General features: G+C 31.0%; 2 protein-coding genes across 2 annotated transcripts; both read left to right on the top strand.

The window, feature by feature from the left end:
* Positions 1-7,776: 7,776 nt before the first annotated feature.
* Positions 7,777-11,761, top strand: LOC105643824 (bZIP transcription factor 29). Its single transcript, XM_012229037.4, has 5 exons — positions 7,777-8,109; positions 8,196-9,664; positions 9,761-9,893; positions 9,986-10,070; positions 11,102-11,761. Exons 2-5 carry the CDS (start codon positions 8,373-8,375, stop codon positions 11,395-11,397), a joined length of 1,806 nt encoding a protein of 601 aa, XP_012084427.1. The 5' UTR covers positions 7,777-8,109; positions 8,196-8,372; the 3' UTR covers positions 11,398-11,761.
* A 2,736-nt stretch (positions 11,762-14,497) lies between these two features.
* Positions 14,498-19,358, top strand: LOC105643823 (FMN-linked oxidoreductases superfamily protein). Its single transcript, XM_012229034.4, has 11 exons — positions 14,498-14,831; positions 14,916-15,026; positions 15,114-15,356; positions 15,788-16,034; positions 16,136-16,312; positions 16,422-16,675; positions 17,189-17,461; positions 17,700-17,981; positions 18,113-18,233; positions 18,714-18,883; positions 18,977-19,358. The coding sequence occupies exons 1-11, from the start codon at positions 14,634-14,636 to the stop codon at positions 19,073-19,075; spliced, it is 2,175 nt and encodes a 724-aa protein (XP_012084424.1). The 5' UTR covers positions 14,498-14,633; the 3' UTR covers positions 19,076-19,358.
* Positions 19,359-20,329: the final 971 nt, after the last annotated feature.

Here is a 20,329-nt window from a genome sequence, read left to right as displayed (position 1 = left end):
TCAGTAATTGAAATCATTGTCCATCGAAGATATTAATTTACAGCAACTCTACTCTATCTTGATTCTTGAATTAAATAAAATCCGTTTTGGAATTCTTTCTTCTAGACAATTTCAAATTTCAAACACTTACCCTCAAGTCATATTTTCTCCATCTCATAGTTTCTTCTGTTTTGGAACCAAGTCAAGCCAAATTCTCTCTTATGGGCTACCAATTTGAGTAATTTTTTTTTTTTTGTTACTCACCCCGTTATCAGCACCACTGCCACCTTCCCCTTAGGAATTGCCCTAATAGTTGAGTGGATTTTATATGGTCAATGTCACCTTGGACACAGCTTGCTCATCTACTTTACCAATTATTAGATTATGTATATGATTTTAATTAGTCGATAAATAGTTCCACACTCTCCCACTCTTTTTTTTTATTATTAAAAGATATTAAGAATTATATTTTCATAAATAAATAAATACTCAACAGGAAACCATTTAGCTTTTAACCGGCGAGAGTATGATTTAATTATAGCCCAACCAGTACTTTGTTGCTCATTTTAAAATATTGGGTGGGGCCACGTCGCACTTTTAGTGGGTCCCACAATATATATTTTTTTATATATTTTCGTAGTCAATAAATTTTGCGATAAGGGTGGATAAGTTTTGGTGTTTTGTTTTTTTGTTCGAGGCGCTGAAAAGGTGCCGCGTGTTATCTGGAGAGGATGGTAGTATCAATTCAGTTGAGGGCCTGTTTTTCATGTCAACGTGACCACGTCATGAATGGCCTCTCCTCCTTTCGATTTATTTTCATTTATTTAATTAAAGATAAATTTTAAAAATTTGGAGTTATTTCTTTTGGCAAAGTTTAAATGTCGATTTTTGGACTAGAGGATTCGATAGTAAATTCAAGTAAAAGTTAAAAATATTATATTAATTTTAAGAAAAGAATGAAGATAGAAATTGCAGATATAATTTTTAAGTCTCAATTATATTTTATTAAAATTAAATAAAAATTTGACAAATATTTAATTTCGATTTAAAACTGTGTAATCATAATTCGATTTCGGTTTTACTTTCATTTTTTTAAGAACGGGAATCTGAACAATTTAAAAATTAAAATTTTTGAAAACTATGATCATACTTTATTAGATGAATCATCCAGTTTTAATAAAAAAAAGATTAAATTTATATAATAATTTTAAATATTAGCTTAGTTGGCAAATCGTAATGAATTATTCCTGACCTTGTTTGTCAAGGTTAGAGATTGAGGAAATACTTTGCCAAATATTACCCTTAATAATTAGCATCCACAATGATATAATTGAATTTTTTAAAATTATTTTATAGTAACGAGCTAATTAAATAATTATTTTTATCAAATATTTTAAACCACTCACTCATTGTATAAACTGTAGTCTTTAGTAACTAATATCTAACTGTTATTAAAATGGCCGGTGTTTTTGAATAGAGCTCAACATATATATATATATTTTTTATTAATTTCATGAATTTTTTGAAATTCTTTAATTTGATTCAATGGGCCTTTTCTCTTTTGGTTTGCTTTTCTTGAAATTAGAACAAAATCATGGTTTGAAAACATGCATGGTTTAATTTATTACATAGACTTTTGAAAACGTGGATGAATTGGAATTTAGCACGTAATGTAGACATGTAATAGTTTTATTTATTGCTAATATATATGTATTGTCTTCTTATTTTATGTAAAATTATAGTTGAACATCGATATGCGAATGCTTGTATGCTTTTATTCTTTATATAAAATGGTTTATTATTAAACTTTCTAGATAAAAATATAAAAATTTATTAATCTGTATCTCATATATTAATATAGTTTCCTTTTAATGAAATTTTTAATTTGATTTATTCTATAAAAAAAATTAATCTATAGTATTTTCTCATAAGACCTATCTATTCATTATTTCTCCCTTTTTTTTATCACTAACACAACTAGATTGGATTAAAAAAAAAAAAAAAAAGAAGTTGGGTTAAGCAAGCATAGGCCTCCATTTTCCTAATCCCTTCAAATGGAAATATGTTGTTAGGCGTGCCAAATTACATTGTCGAAAATAATAAAAGGCCAAGTCTAAATTTGAACATTGCTCATGCTAGGTTTGGTGAATTCCAACATAGGGCCAAATTGCATGGCAGTAAACTAGTTTTTGCTTTGTATTTGAGGTATTTCAGTCACATTTTTTTAATTGTAAAATCTGGTAAATTGGGTTAGATTTATAAAAGGGACTATGATATAAGGGTAGTTCTAAATTTAATAAGCTTTTTCCGATACTTAATCATAAAATAAAATTAATATTGCTAATAAAAAAAAAAAAAGTAAATCAGTGAATTACCCTTTGGCTTGGCCTTTTTGCCAAGTGGGGTGATACCAAATTTTGTCTTTGCATGAGTTTATAAAGCAACATTTTAGGGATAAGTACTTGGATAGTTCCTCCAATTGTCCATGTACATCTGATCGGTAGTGCCATGGTCTCACTTTTAGTAACATCGTACATCAACATTTTGGACAAGGCACCATTTCAAGCCTACCCAATTTTGGGATTTATTGAACACCCTTCAAAATATGTCCATCCTTATGTGAATTGCGAGATGGACACACAGACACTGTTAGGACCCATTGCCCATTTGTTTCAATGCACCACATAAAAAGCTTGAGTTGTTTATATAGAGAGATTAATGTTTATATAGAGAGATTAATGGTGAAGTTGTTATAGAAAAGACACATACCTATTCTCCCCAGCAGATTTGATGATCGATCGGATAACTCGAGCGAGCTTTTATATATATTTTGACCTAGCGTTATAAGATCTTTTGAATATGTAATGCTCCATATCATATTTATATTCGCCAATTGTTTAATATTAAATACTTTAGCGTATTTATAAATAAACCATTTTCATACTTTCTCCTTTTAACTTTAATCCATTATCTTGAAGATTCATTATTATATTCATTAAGATAGATAAGTTTTTAATTATGATTTCAATTCAATTATATTTTGTTTTAATTGTTAGAAAATGAATTTTTACATTAAAAAACATAAAACAGTAAAGAATTATAATTTATACATCACAATGGTGAAATTTAATGACAATTAATATAATTATTCTCACTTTTTTAGCTAAAAAATTTTCAAATTAGATGTTTAATTGTTTCAAAACATTGATTGCTTAAATCAGACGAAATTGTTTTTTGAAAAAAAGAAAAGAACAGACATTTTCTTAGTCCCCACTAAACAAAGCAAGAAATCCAGAACGTACGTAAACCTAAAATGGGTCCATTTGCATACTTTTTAGGTTAGTGATGGATAAAAAGTCACAGATAAAAAGCGAGAGGAGCGCTCCTGAAAGCTACTTATAAATTTATAATAAATAAATAAATAAATAATTTTCTATTTTATACAAAATATAAGTCAAGAAATATATTCCATATTTCAAGCTTTAAATTAAAAATGAAAAATGACAAAAAAGCATAATAAGCTGTGTTGTAATCCTAAATCCAAAGATTGCTTGACAGTTAGAGTTTGAGATCAATAATGATTTGATCGAAGAAAGTGAGAGGAAACACTTCTTTGAGATTCCATGTAATATAACTTCTCTCTCAATGGAAGCTTTTCTTTTTAGAAAATTTCAAAAGTATTTTGGTTGAAAATAAAAAAATTAAGTAAAGTTGTTTTTTTTTTTCTTTTTAATAAAGGTAAAGTTGTTTGAATATAGACTTAATTGCTTAGATAATACTGTGATCTTTTCAGTAAACTGCACTAAAATATAATTTTAGATAATTAAATATATTTTTAATATAAATATTATAATTATATTATATTTCATTGCTGTGAACTATATAGATAAACATATTTATCCTAGTGTTCAAACTTCACTGCTTATCCCTTTTAATAATGCAACGTGGAAAGTGAGATGAATGAATAGTTTATGATTATATGACGTGTTTAGTTTACTTGTGTTGCCTGAGAATGTTGGAATCCTTTTGCTAGATTCTTTTTCATTTAAAAGACAAATAATTTATATTGCCAAATTAGGTTTAAATTTGAAAATATTGAAATTGATTATATATATATATGAGCTGATTTGTACTTATTTAAGAAAAATAATAACTATTTTTTTTAAATAATATATTCACTTTAAATTTTTTTTAAAAAATATATGCATTATAAATCATGATATATAAAAATAATTGTACCCTCGATAATCATTTTACATTTTAACAATAATTACTATTAAAATTTTACTAAACCGGACCTAAATGTTTAAATATATAAGCTTAATAATTTAGAAATTTTATAAACTTTTTCGGAGTTTTTCTAATTATATATACTTTTTTAAATTTTATTAGTTTGAACATAATTTTTTATTAGATATTTGAAGAAAATATTAAGGGCTATGAAGAGACAAAGAAAAAACGAAATAGTATATATATATTTTTTTGAAAAAAAAAAAAAGATAAGCGTTACACTTGAACTTAAAGGGATGATTTATGTAAAGTCGCAAATTTGATCTATGAAAAAAGTTTTTGTGATGAATGATAATTAAAATCTCAAAAAGAAAATGGTAAATTCGAGAAAAAGAGTCAATCTATATGGTAAATTCTAAATAGTAAAATATGTTTATATTTAGAAAAAAGAAAAAAGGAGGAAAGAATATATAGTTAGCGTCAAAATGTGGAGAAGAGTATACTAGAATATCTAATTTTAGAAAGCAAGTTCAGTAATGTTCAACCTAAAATCCATCTAACCTAGGATTAGGAAACCATGTCATGTCACAAGTAATTTCATTTCCAGTAACAAACAGTATTTCAAAATCCTATCTTATTGTTTCTTACAAGATAGGTAAGAATTTGTGTCTGTTTGGTTTGATTTTTGGACTTCACCAGTCAAAGATTTGGTTTAAAAAGCTTGACCATGAAAATCAATGACAAATTCATCATTTAAAAATAACTATTTTTTTCATATTAATATTTAGATAACAACAGTAAAATTTTCAATATAATTTTATTTAAATTAATTAAAAAATAAAAATTAGAAGCAAGAATTAAAGATATTAAAACATTAAAACAAGAAACTAGTTATGCGTTTCATTCTTATTGTTATTGTTCTTTCAATAAAATTTACCTATTATATTTTCATATTTTTTTTTTACTTAGGCTAATTAAATTGATAAAAAAAGAAAAGAAAAAGAAACTCCCGTAAAATATAATAAAAACAAATACCTATTATATTTAGTTAGTCACATGCTTAATAGGGAAGTGAGTTAAAGCCTACAATAATTTTGAATGAATGAAAATAGTGTCATCTCTTTTATAAAAGCAAATCACTATTATTTCTTTAGCTAAACACAAAAAAGTCATCAAACGATAAAGAGCATCTTCCGTAAAATTAGCTTTTTTTTTTAGTAGTCGTTCGTTATTTATATTTCATCAAACATTAAAGGAAGTAAGTTTTACAATTTTTTATCTAAAACTTTAAACGCTAGTATAAATATTACAGTACTGAATATTATAAATAATAAAGATATTGTTTTAACCAAATCAAACACTAAATGCTACTTGAAAATTTACTGTGAATAGGTATAAAAAAATGAAAGACTGTTAGTTAAAATTTTCAGTGGCTCGAATTTATATAGATGCACGAAAATGTTAAGTTTTTCCATATATTTATAAAAATTAATAAAATATTTTTTTTTGTCACGATAGTTCTCATAGATCTTTTGATGATTGGTTGAGAGGATCTGCAGGTGCTCTTATTGCTGAGCAATTTTCTCTGTTTCTTATGATATTTGGACAGTTCGAAATTTATTTATATTTTCAGCAAAAAGAATTATTGATTGTGTAGATAAATCAAATACGTAGTTCTTTTTTGCCACATGAATTTCAGAATTGCAACGAGTTGCCTAATTCAGTCGACAACACAGAACGATATTAGTTTTTCTGTTGAGAATTTGAGCCTTAGGAGTAATTAATCAAATTAAATTCAATTATATATTTAATATTTGGCTTATAATGAATTGGACTTACCTTTAACACAAAATGACCTAAGGTTGGTTCACCCTTCACATTATATGTCATTTTAATTAGTTGTATTTATCCGATACGGGATTATCAATATACTCCAACACTCCCCCTTTAAGTGGGACTACCCACTTGACAAGCATACAATGACCCAACACATGGGTCCATCAGGGTACAACCCAACACGGGAACTTCCCTGATGAAGGAACTTTTCTCATGCAGGTTCGGGTCCCAGGTTCTGATAGAACAATTAACCAAATCAAATTCAATTATATATTTAATAATAGGCTTATAATGAGTTGGACTTACTTTTAACATAAAATGGCCTAAGCCATTTTGATTGGTTCACCCTTCACATTATATGCCCTTTTAATTACTTATATTTATCCGATGTGAGATTATGTACATACTCCAACATCCCCGGACTTACAGAGCACCTAATAAAGAAGTGTTGAAGGTTAATACTGATGCTAGTGTGAGAGAAATTAAGGTTCGGTCTGTGGATATGGTTTGGTCATTCGTAACTATATGAAAGTTGAAAAGCTGTAATTAAGTCAATACCGTGTTTATCTCTAGAAACTGTAGAAGCGGAAGCCATGATCTAGGGTGAGAATTATAGATAATAATTACAGAAAAAAAAAAGATAATAAATATTATAATTATGATTTTCTAACATAATCATAAAAAATAGCAAGAATTACAGTATAATAATAATAATAATAATGACCTTTCTATTTCAAAAGAACAAAAACAGTATTTTTATGTTGAAATGCATGAACAAAAATTAAATAAAAATGGAATGAAATGTAAAAAAAAACCAAAAATATAAAATTGGAAACAAGTAAATCCATGACCATCACTACCATATGAAGTTATAAACTAAAATTTTGACCGAATAGGCCCACTCTCCGCCATGATCCGTGAAGCAAAACCTACCAATTGCCAAAATAAATAAACAAATAAATACAATGCATATGCTCTGTTTTGAATAATAATTTATATTAATATATGAATCATGCCTCACAAAATTTATTTTATAAATAAATCAACTTCAATCAATAGCAAATAATGCAATGGAATTTTTTATGCAAGTTTCTAACTAATCAGAAATGATATTCTCGATATATTCTGTTTTTATAATTATAAATTTAATAATATTGTACACATCTTTTCATATATAATAATCGTTTTTTAAATTTTTTTCTTTTATATATAAAGTATTAATTTCATGTGTATTTTTTATTATAGTAATAAAATTTTTAGGGTTTTGTACACCTAATAGTTAATAGTTTTTTCCCTAAAAATTTTCAATTTTTTTAAATTTTTTCTTAAATTTAGTCTTTACGTGGATATTAACTATTTTTTTCTCTTTGCAATATTATTCCATTAAGGGGAAGTGTGCTATTACTAAAATTTGCTTTTTTGAAAGGAATTGGAAAACAAAATAAGAAATGTAGCTATGGATATGTATATATGTGTAAGGGCGCGTGGGCTATTAAGGAAAGACAAATCCAATTCGGCCAAAAAATCCAAAATCGAAATTCCTTGCTAAATAAGCTGCGGAGACAAAGGAGAGAAATGAGGTCGGAATGAAATGCAAATTCATCCCAAATTCAAATATCAATTAAATGAAATTCCTATTAAATTCACGCGTTCCTCCCGTCATGAAATCCGTGTCGTAGTCTTCGTCTTTCTTAGAAACATAGTAATAAAAATAAAAATAAAAATAAAAACTCACTCAAAAAAAAAAAAAAAAAAAAAAATACAGAGCCAGATACACTCTTTTCCATTTCTCTTTTCATTTTTTTTTTATTACACTCGAAGAAAATACAGACAGAGTGCGAAGGTGAAATTCTAGAGGGAGAGATACGAAGGAAAAACAACAGATTGATAGAGAGAGAAATACGCCTGCTTGGTTTCTTGCTGCTGCTTCTTCTTGTTTCTTTATTTTTACCAATCTTTCTTTGCCATTTCCGCCATCAAAATCAACAAAAGGTTAAAATCGAAAGAATTATAAGCTGCCGCTTCTTCCATTTTGCTCGAAATGACCGTTCTAAGCTAACAAAGGTATTCCTAAATACTCCATTGGTGAGAAAAGTATATCTTGTTTGTTTTATTAGAGATTGTTCTTATTGGTTTATTGTTTTGTGCAGATTTTTAAGGGGTTTCATTTGATTTATTGATTGGGGTTTGGTAAAAAGTGAACTGGGTTAATCTTCAATTGGGGTTTTCCAGTGATAATTAGAGGGTTTTGGAGTGATAAATAGAGGATTTTTGAGGGGCCATTACAGAAATATAGATTAGTAGATTTTGTTTAAGCTAAAATAAAAATGGGTGATACTGAAGAAGCTAGTAGTGAAATGATGCAAAGGCTTCAATCTTCATTTGGGACAACACAGTCATCATCTTCAATGCCTAAACAACCCTTTTCATCGCTTAGCCAACTTGATATTCCCCAATTGAACCAGACCCAAATGCGTGCTAGGCATTTTGCACACTTTGCACAGAATTTTAGCAGTGATAGTAGCAAAAGAGTAGGAATACCACCTTCCCATCCCAATCAGATCCCACCCATTTCGCCTTATTCCCAGATCCCGGTGTCTAGGCCAGCAAACCAGCAACTGGGTTCTCAGAACTTTAGCCCAGGACCCACCCATTCACGATCTTTATCACAACCATCATCATTTTTCTCTCTTGATGCACTGCCACCCTTAAGCCCAGCTCCTTTTCGTGATTCATCTTCAACTTCTGGGTCGGACCCAGTATCAAATGATGTGTCTATGGAAGAAAGGGATGCAAATTCTAATTCTCTATTGCCACCCTCACCCTTCAATAGGGGTAATACGTCTCGAGTTGGTGAGAGCTTGCCTCCACGAAAGGCGCATAGGAGGTCTAATAGTGATATTCCATTTGGGTTTTCTAATGTGATGCAATCTTCCCCACCACTTATTCCATTGAGGGGTTCTGGTGTTCTGGAGCGGTCAGTGTCTGGGAAGGAGAATTCAGGGGTGGCTAAGCCAGCTCAGTTGGTGAAAAGGGAATGGGAGAGAGGTAGTGATAACAGTGTGGAGGGGATGGGTGAGAGAAAATCCGAAGGTGAAGTTGTGGATGATTTATTTTCTGCATACATGAATCTGGATAATATTGATGCACTGAACTCCTCTGGAACTGATGATAAGAATGGTAATGAAAATCGTGAGGATTTGGATAGTAGAGCTAGTGGGACAAAGACTAATGGAGGTGATAGCAGTGATAATGAGGCAGAGAGCAGCGTGAATGAAAGTGGCAGTAGCTTGCCAAGGGCAGGATTGAGTTCTTCAACAGACAAAAGGGAGGGTATCAAAAGGTCTGCTGGAGGTGATATTGCTCCAACTACCAGACACTACAGAAGTGTTTCGATGGATAGTTTCATGGGCAAGTTGAACTTTGGTGATGAGTCTCCAAAGTTGCCACCTTCACCAGGAACACGCCCAGGACAATTATCTCCTAGCAATTCCATTGATGGGAATGCGTTTAGCTTGGAGTTTGGGAATGGTGAGTTCAGTGGTGCTGAGCTGAAGAAAATTATGGCAAATGAGAAACTTGCTGAGATTGCATTAACTGATCCTAAGCGTGCAAAAAGGTACCTGCACTTTATTGCCTCACTGTAGTTATTCACATGACTTGTCCAAATGCCTCACTTCGGTTTTTTATTTCTGTATTGTTTGGCCCATTCTAGGATTTTGGCAAATCGTCAATCAGCTGCCCGATCCAAGGAAAGGAAGATGAGGTATATTTCAGAATTAGAACATAAGGTTCAGACTCTGCAGACAGAAGCTACCACCCTGTCTGCTCAGCTCACACTGTTGCAGGTGGCTATTTGGAATACTTAAATTTGGTTTGTTATATCTCTAATTTTCTTCCTTCTAAGTTCTTTGGTTATTGCCTTCTACTTTACATCCAGAGAGATTCTGTTGGGCTGACAAACCAGAATAATGAGTTGAAGTTTCGTCTCCAAGCAATGGAGCAACAGGCACAACTGCGAGATGGTATAAGAACTTTATCCCTCCATTTTCAGTTCAATAATATTCCATTGGGTTTATTGTTTTGTGGCATACAAATCCAATGTACATCGGTGCATGTCTTGTGTGTTGTCCACCCATTCAGTGGTAAGCCAACACCATGAATGTATTATTTGGAAAGACAGGACTGTTGGATTTAAGAATTTCTTAATCCACTAAACCACTCTAGACAGCCACATGTTGTAATGGCTTAAAAGTTTGGTTATTGGATAATATCAAGGAAGTCCAGAAATTTAAGCTCATTATTTTGGTATACCACCACTAAGTGACCGACACGTGTTTTAGCCATTAATTGCACATCCTACTGCCAAAATCTATGTGATCTCCCCCACACTGCCCCTGCGCGGATGGTCGGTGATTGCAATTCAATAAGAAGTGAAGAGTAAATTTCAGTAGGTTTATTATTTTTGGCAGTGAGAAATAGGGAATAACCAACTTTCATTTACAATAACTTCTGAGATACCCGTCTCTTTTCTAAGGATGAAGATTGCAATTGATTTGACTTTGGATGCAGCAGGTTTATGATTTCCTGCTAATATGTGCAAGAACAATAAGAGTGTTGCGAATTCTACCTAAACAATTGTAATAGTGAACGGGATATAAAGTTACCTTCCTCTGTCTCCATTTCTGTCAGTTGTGTGGTGGCAATAACACCTAAAACCCTGACATGAAGGTTGAAATTTCTAAAATGCAATCAGAACAAATTTCACATCCAAGTGCTGCTGGCTGTAAATTAAGTCTTCAGAGATTCAACATCATGTTACTTCTGCACTTTAGTAATACATTACTAGATAGACTACTAGTGTTGTACTGCATATAGCCATTTGAAATTTTGTGTGTTTCCTTGTTTGGTGTGCTATTTTGTTGGCACCCTTGTGAGAGGGAAGGGGCTTGTTTTTGAAGTTATTTTGTACCTGTTCTATTCTTCCACTTATTTTCTTTACGCAATGTTCTGGTCTGCACGATAGCCCATGCTTAATTATGTTGAATTGAAACAGCTCTGAATGAAGCACTTACTGCTGAAGTCCGACGATTGAAGCTCGCAACTGCAGAGCTTGGTGGGGATTCTGATCCAACCAAGGGCATGGTTCAGCATCTTTCCATAAACCCTTCAATGTTCCAGCTGCAGCAACAACAGCCTTCTCAACTCAATATACATCAACTACAGCAGCAACAGCAACAATCACCCTCCCAAATTAATATTCACCAGCTGCAGCAGCAGCAGCAGCAGCACCAGCCACAGCCACAACAACAGAATGGAAGTTCAACCTCAAATGGCGAGTCCAATCAATAGGTTGCTAAGAGGATAAGATGGCTGCTTGCTGCTTATTTATATTTATATATATCTCATATAATTCCTGTGCTTCATATTTGTTTCTTCAGTGCATTCATTCATTAGTTTTCCAGCTTCTTCTTCTACAAGTCCTTCTGTTGTTGTAGTTACAAATTTGAACTGCATTGCATATCCAACTCGGATCACCATTCAAAGTAAAATACATAAGTTGTCTATGATCATAGCCTTTATTCATTTCTAGTAGATATACACATCATATTGAGAACATTTGTTAGACCTGATGTTTTGTTGAGATGCTAGAAGGGTTGAATTGGAACTCTTCTTTGTTTATTTCAGTGATGGAATTTGCTTGTGTATTTGCTTACATGGCTCTGTCTGGTTTTAGGTTTCTTATGTTCTATTTTCTGATTTGATGCCAGCAGAAAGCAAGCCTAGTGATTATTGTGATACATTTAGTTGAGAGGCTTTGTGCTTTGCTTCTGGCCTACAGCATTTGACAACTTCTATTTGTTTAGAGGGATAAAAAACCAAGGCGATTCTTGATTTTTTTTTGCAAATTAATTTTGGTTAAAAGCTCTTTGCGACTTTACTGATATGTGATTTTTTTTTCCCATTTTTGGTTTAATTGTTTAATTTTATTTTGAGAAAATAAGTTTCTTATCTGTAAATACTAAAATTAATTTTTGGATTTTAAAAAAATGAAGAGACAAAACATTCCATGAAATTCAAACCTTTTAGGGAAGAGAGAATGGAAATGAAGGTGGTGTAACTGATTTTTAGTAATATTATTTATCACTTTAAATTAGGAGTTTTGATATTTATTAATTTTAAAATTTGACTTGTTTAAATATAACTTTAAAGTCTCAATTAAACTATAATTTATCTAAATTTAATTTAATTTACAATTTTAAATGTATTTATAATCCAACCATTAATGATGCTTGGTAAAATTGAAATTGAAATTGAAATTTTAAAACTTAATATCTGAATTTTAAATAATTTATGTGTTGAAATTTTTAACTTACAAAATTATTTAAAATCACACCAACTTATTGTATTTTAGTGTGATTGTAAATTTTAAAATAAAATTTTTGATCTGTTGTTTTAAGTAATTTATTTTTTGGAAAATAAAATTTTATGTTAATTAGAATAATTAAATGATACGTAAATAAATATTATTCAAATAATTTTAAAAAATAATTATTAAAATTTTATCGTACATTATTTCAACAAGAAACGATATAAATAGAGTTGCTAGCGAGTTGAGTTGGGTAAAATTTATTGCTTTAAAGTACATTTAATGATTTTTTGATTCAATCCAACCTATTAAGAGCGTTTGGTGTTGTTGTTTATATTAATCAATTGCGCTTGCTGGTAGGATTGAGAGTGGTTAGTTAATAAATATTGGTATTTAATAAAATTTTTGTTATCAATTGCATTTAAAATGGAAAATGATATTTAATAAAAATTTTGTTATCAATTGCATTTAAAATGGAAAATGACCAGTAATGATACAATTATTTTTATATATCATGATGTATGCATTTTTTTTTTTTAAATATTAAAATGAATATGCTAGTTTTATTTTAGTATATTACACAGACAAAAGATATTAATTAAAATTTTAAATAATATTTAATAAATAATTAGTATTTTTGTGTTTAAAAAAATAATTAGTATTTTTAAATTAATATAAATAAAAAGATCATAATAAATTTTGAAAAAATATGTTTTTATTAATAATTATTTCCATGCAATTTATGAACTCCACATATTGTATCATTAAGTTCACATATTACATCATTGAAAAAACAGCCTGTATGAGAAAATTTTGAACTTATTTGATTTAAATGATAGTAGTAGTTGCTAGTTGATAACTTATAACTAGCTGTTACGAAAGAACTCCACATATAGCTTTCTGATTTAAAAAGCTTATTATACACTTATAACATAGCTATTGGGTACATTCATATAGATCAATTATTACATGTATGAATCATATGAACTAGTGAACCAAATACTCTTTTCAAATCGTAATTTATGAAATTAACAGTTGAATAAAACTTCTATTAACACTTATAATTAATTTAAAAAGCTTATCAACTGAGCGATTAATTTAAAATCTAATCACCTGTCAGTGATTGATTTAAAAATTTATCAAATACTTACAATTTATCTGTTAGATATGAATCATTTCAATCAAACCCTCAAAAAATGTATAAATGAGTTATAAACATGTTGAGTTGAGTATGAGTTAAATATAAACCAATTCTAATCAGATGATGGTATGATTGGTCTTTTTACTAATGTGAGGAGTAAGAGGTTTTAATTCTAAGTCCTCTCGAACGTAGTTATTTTCACCAATTTGGTGAGTTTAAAGGAGGACTATTGTGTAGTGCTAATCTTATTGTGTAGCGCATAATGTTACTTTATTCCATTGTGCCTCTAATGAATTTAAAAATATATATATATATATATAAACCAATTTTAATGCTCATTAAAATAATTATAATCATTTTTAAATAAAATTGTCTATTAAATTACAATTCCCGAAATTGTATATTATAATTACAAGTATTATATTTTTATATCTTTTGTATAAATACAAGTAACTTGTGCTATGAAAATGTTAAACATTTTCAATAGTGAGTATATGATTAATAAAAAAATAATGTACAACTTTTTTATTTTAAACAGTTGCTTTCTTATCAGTTTTAGTGAAGTATTCATATTATTAATTTGTAAATTGTAAACTAGTTTTAGATTTTAATTATATTTTAGAATATGCTCCATCAAATATGATTTCACTTTAATCAAAAATTAAAACATGTTATTAAAATTTTTGAAAATTTTAATTTATGAAAATATGAAACTACTAAATTTAAAAATAATCAAATTAAAATAATTCTCAAAAAAATATTGACATTAGTGAAAAAATTATGTTTGATAAATTACTTTTTCTTAAGTAAAAATATTAAAAAGTTTATAATTTAATATCCTAAAAAAAAAACCTCCACGATGCACAAAGAATGGCCACTCGAGTTATGCACTCTCGCGGCAATGGGAAAACGTTAACAATCTTATGTCGTTTCCGTTGTCACTTTAATCAAACCCTAAACCGTCTTCTATATTTTTGAGAAAAAAAAAAAAAAAAAGCTCCTACCCAATGCAAGTACGAAGAGAACCCAACCGCCATTGCCACTGAGTTACTTCTGAGTGAGTTAACTCGACCAAAGATGGCCGAGTCAACACCGGAGGAGCTTGTAGCCAAAGCCATAGCTCCAGTTAAAAAAGAGTTCCTTCGTCCTCCACCTTCCAGAACTAACCAAAATGAAACAGCAGCTTCCGACGCCGACGCCGACGCCAACGCCAAGTGGACTGTAGTATCCAAAGAAAAGAAGTCCAGACGTCAAATGAAACGCGAACGCCGAGAGGTCTCACTAATATTGTTTAAATTCTGTTTAATTAATTTTTTTCAAATCAACTTTTAGTTATTTGAATGAATTGAACTTGTACAGAAGTCCGTACAGCATCTATGCCCTGAGATAGCAAAGAGTCAAGATGTTAATTCATGTCGTTATGGAGATAAATGCAGATTTAGCCATGATTTAGAAGCATTTAAGGCTCAGGTATTATAATATGACAATAACCAGTACCTAAATGCTAATTTGTTCATCCAATTTAAAGTGTTATTGATAAAATGTTGTGAAATGTAGAAACCGCCTGATTTGGAGGGGAAATGTCCATTTATGGATGGTGATGAGCCGTGTCCTTATGGCTTGGCTTGTAGATTTTATGGTACACATGAAGATAGTGTGGCTGTTGCAGGCAATGGTGAAAGTGTGCAAAAGAAAGGCTTTGAGATTAATGGACTGAAGAAGGATGTTCAAAAGCTTTTGTGGAAGAATAAAATGAGGTTTCCTAAGGCAGATGCCAAACTCAAGTGTCTTGGGCTTATGGTAATAAATTTATGTTTTCTAAGTGTGGTTATATTTAGTTCATATCTCCTTGGACATTTATAGTATTTAGAATAATATTTTAAATGTGAGAACGTGTAAATATATTGTTTGAGGGATTAATTTGAAAATGTAGATTGTTGTGAATAGGAACTTGGTGTTTTAAGAGTGATGATTTCATCTGCTGGAAGAAAGTTTCTTTAAAAGAATGAATTGATTGAGTTTTCACTTTCAGTATGCTTAGTCTATTGTTTACAGTTATTTTCATAAGCACTGCTTTTACTATTTATTTGCTTTATTTTTTTTTTCCTTTTATAATTAAAAACAGTTTATCTCGGATTCAGAAAAATGTTTTGGTTCTGCTGATATTGCATTTGTGTCACTTTGTCTCACTGTCTAATACTTGTCTTGTTGTCTTTTTGTCTTTCTCTAAGGGACCTGGCAATTCACGAGTCAAAAGGCGGGATGATGAAGGAGCTGATCAGACTCTTGCAAATGGGTCTCATGTTACTGCTGAGAATGGCTGTGAAGTGGTCAATGATTTGTCTGATAAATCGAAATGCTCTTCGGAAATGCCAATAGAGGATAATGCAGCAGATGGAATGACATCTGACGAAACTAGGCCCCTGAAAAAAAAAAAATCAGTTGAAGAAAAATGTTGCCATAGTGGAGAAGCAAATGGTTGTCTTGGCTTTTGTTCCTTATTATTGCTTTGCTGGAATTATTTATTGTTTATTTGTGTAGACAAATGTGTAACTGACTTGGAATTCAATTTACAATAGAATTGAGTGTCCCAGGGAAACATGCCGAGAACAGTTCAGAACCAGAAGTAGAACAGTGCACTTCAGAAGTGCCAATAGAGGATAATGCAGCAAATGGGATAACAACTGATGAGACTGGGCCCCTGAAGCAAACCAAGTCAGTTGAAGAAAAATGTTGCACTGGGAAAGAAGCAAATGGTTGTCTTGGCTTTTGTTCCTTATTATTGCTTTTCTGGAAGTATATATTGTTTATTTGTGTAGTTGTGTTTACGAATGTGTAACTGACTTGGAATTCAATTTACAACAGAATTGAGTGTCCTGGAGAAAGGTGGTGGGAACAGTTCTATACCAGAATTAGAAGTTGTTGCTGATGGTGCATTCACAGAAACAGATGCGAGTTTGAAAACACATCCCCGTGAGAAGAAGCTCTTTGACTTCAGAGGAAAGCTTTATCTTGCACCTTTGACCACTGTAGGAAATCTTCCTTTCCGAAGGGTTTGCAAAGTACTAGGAGCTGATGTAACTTGTGGTGAAATGGCAATGTGCACAAATCTTTTGCAAGTATATATTCTGCTTTGTTAATTAACTCATTTCATTCATCTTAATTGCAATTTTTCTTTTTATTCAGCCGGGCAGATTTGAATAAAATGTTACTTCTCTAGTGTTGATGCTATGCTCTCCTAAAATACACAAAGCCTGCAACCAAAGATGATTAGCTTTCCCCAGAAGCGCAATCTTTTAACTTTCCATTATTATTGCCAGGATTGATATGGCCTACATCAATTTGGGCTCGCCACTTATGGCATATCTCATTAGCTTTGTCATGTGCTCATTGTGGTATAACCATGCTGAGGTTGTAGAATACATGACCAATCCTGGCACAATCTTTAGTCTAGATTAGCAAAGAACCAAGCATATTGAATGATTTGTGTCTTATATTTTATTTCTTCTTTCTTGCAATACTCTATGTGGTCTTGGTAGTTTATATTATGCTTCTCATTGTGACCCCTAACACTTATGAACAAAATGTGAGCACCTAACACCTTTGAATAACAAATTTTCTTATGATGGTAGGGTCAAGCTTCAGAATGGGCACTGCTGAGACGTCATTCATCTGAGGATTTGTTTGGTGTACAAATATGTGGCGCATATCCAGATACTGTCGCACGAACTGTTGAGCTCATAGATAAGGAATGTATGGTGGACTTCATTGATATAAATATGGGTTGCCCAATTGATATTGTTGTTAACAAAGGAGCTGGATCATCTCTTCTTACAAAACCAATGAGAATGAAAAATGTTATAGAAGCAGCTTCTGGTACAGTGGATAGGCCTATAACTGTCAAGGTAAATTAAATTTTTGGCAATGAAATGATACTGCAAATATATTGATCCACTTCACTTTCACAATCATACTGTCATGATGTCAAGTTTTATTTTTAAGTTTTGCTGTTTTGCAGTTTTACTCTGAAAATTTTCTTTCTTCATTTTTTTTCCTGCCTGTGGTTCAATCTTTGTTCACTGTTTGAATTCTCTTCCGATGCTTGATCTAGATGTGTTATTCTTCATTTTTCTGTTCCTCTAGGTGCGGACAGGTTTCTTTGAAGGAAAAAATCGTATTGACTCGTTAATTGCTGATATTGGTAACTGGGGGGCCAATGCTGTAACAGTACATGGCAGAACACGCCAGCAACGGTATAGCAAGCTTGCTGATTGGGACTACATATACCAGTGTGCTAGAAAGGCACCAGAATCTCTTCAAGTGTTAGGAAATGGGGACATCTTTTCATATACAGACTGGAACAATCACAAGTCTGACTGCCCTGACCTCTCTTCATCCATGATAGCTAGAGGAGCACTAATCAAGGTTAGTAATTTGGCAATTGGACTTGTCCATCTCAATGAGTATGTGGTATTTATAAATAGCTCAATTTCTTGCACGCTTCTGTTTAAGGCAGTTTTTTATTTCCTGAAAATAGCATGAATTGCATTTTTCAGCCTTGGATATTTACTGAAATCAAGGAACAGAGGCACTGGGACATCACGTCTGGAGAACGATTGGATATTTTGAAAGATTATGTACATTTTGGCCTCGAACATTGGGGTTCTGATGCAAAAGGTATGCATTTTTGGTTAAATGAACTGATATACTTTATTGGATCATATTTTACTTGGAGAGTTGGATTATATGATATTTTGTTACAACCCATGTGCTAAACATATTTTTTAAGTTATTGTAGTTTCATTGCATTGAGCAGTATTAAACTGCTGTCTTATGGCTTCTGATACTGGCGTTTCACCATGCATGTAATGATGGTATAGGATTTTTGGGTTTTCTTTCATTTATTTTCTACTACAAATTCTGGAACACTCTGTTCTGCTCAAAAGCTTTCATCATGAGTAACTTTAAGACATTTGTTTATCAGGTTGCATGCATAACTTGAACAAGACCTAAGACTTGTATGTTCTTTGATAGGGAAAGAAATTTGTATGGACACTTTAAATATTCAGTTGAATTAGTGGCTAGTCCTTTGGAAGGCGAAAAAAAAAAAAAAAAAAAAAAACGAAGATTGTTATCTTTTCTTCTTACCATGTGCAGGAGTGGAGACAACTAGGAATTTCTTGTTGGAATGGCTTAGCTACACATGTAGATATATACCTGTAGGTCTTTTGGATGTGATTCCCCAACGAATTAACTGGCGCCCACCCTCTTATTTTGGTCGTGATGAACTTGAAACACTTATGGCTTCTGATTCTGCTGCTGACTGGGTATGCCACTGCTTTATATCTTGCTAATTGATGCTATTGTAAGCTCCCAAGCAACATTATTCAATGATTTGCTTTGTTTTACCATTTTTGCAGATTCGAATCTCTGAAATGTTGCTTGGCAAGGTTCCCGATGGCTTTACTTTTGCACCAAAACACAAGTCCAACGCTTATGATCGAGCAGAAAATGGCTAATTGAGGTCATTAGCCTATTTCCTGAAGGAAATTGATTCTGATTTTAGAAGTTCAAATCTGTTTCTTTCGGGCCTGTTGTGCACCTGGTTCTATGAGAGACATATGTAATGTTAATTAGTTCCATCATTATTTAAGAGGGAGCAATCTGGTTACCTAACCTGTTTTGAAGTAACAGAAAACTATGAAGCTAACCTAATAAGGCGGAGGCTTCACACACAATAATTCCCAGGTTCAATCTCCATCTATTACCATTTAAATGAAATTTCTGATTCTTTAATAGGTATATTTGATTTAATTTGTATTTGTCGTTGTAATGGTAAGGCTGATTAGGACTTATTGCGTCGAGTAGAAATGGCATTTTCAGTTTTTTTTTTTTTATCCTCTTATAGTCAATAAATGCTCCCAAGTCTCATCTCCCTTATTTATTGAAGACTGCTTAAAGACATTGTATATATTTAGTTAATTAAAATTTTGATCTTAGCTACTAGAAAACAGTTGCTAAAAACCCATTTCTTCTATTTTTTTAAAAAAACTTTGTATAGCATTGTTATTAACACTACATTGTCAGTTAAATAATTCAAATGATCAAATATAATTGGGATAATATATTTATATATGAAAATTAATATAACGACGTATATTTTTATAGTTTACGTAATGTTTTGCGTTTGAAATTAGGAGAATTTATTAGGTGAATGAGCCGAAAAAAATCAGAATTTTAATAGGTATTTTCTTCCCCTTGGTAAGGGTATTTTTCTGGCCTATCATGAGTCCCGAAAGTAACAAGTCAACAATCATAAATAAGATTATTTATTTATTTTAAAATTACTATCTGACAATGTAAATGATTATTATTTTATAATTTTTAAAACTGTCAATAGTGGTTTCATTTTTAGCAAAACTCATGTTTCGTGCTAATTAATGTGTTTTTTTTTTTTTTTTTTTTTTTTTTCTGTCACATTAACAAATTAAGTTATCCTTAATTACATATTAACCAAATACATAAACTAATAATTTTATCAAATACTTAACTACTTAAAACTAAACACCCTCCTCTGTTAAGGATCAACATGTGATTAGTTGTTTTTAAGCCATTAGTTGACATGTAATTAGTTGTTTTTAAGCCATTAGTTGGTAGCTGATTAGGTCTTAAATTAGAAGTTGTTCTTAAATTAGAAGTTGTAGTAGCTGTTAGTTGTTATCTTAACCTTTTAGGTCTTAAATTAGAAGTTGCAGTAGCTATTAGTTGTTATC

Source organism: Jatropha curcas, chromosome 1 (genome assembly GCF_041381405.1).
Source record: "Jatropha curcas cultivar XTBG-Jc1 chromosome 1, XTBG_Jcur_1.0, whole genome shotgun sequence".
Classification (NCBI taxonomy): domain Eukaryota; kingdom Viridiplantae; phylum Streptophyta; class Magnoliopsida; order Malpighiales; family Euphorbiaceae; genus Jatropha; species Jatropha curcas.
This window is presented reverse-complemented; position numbering and strand designations above follow the sequence as displayed.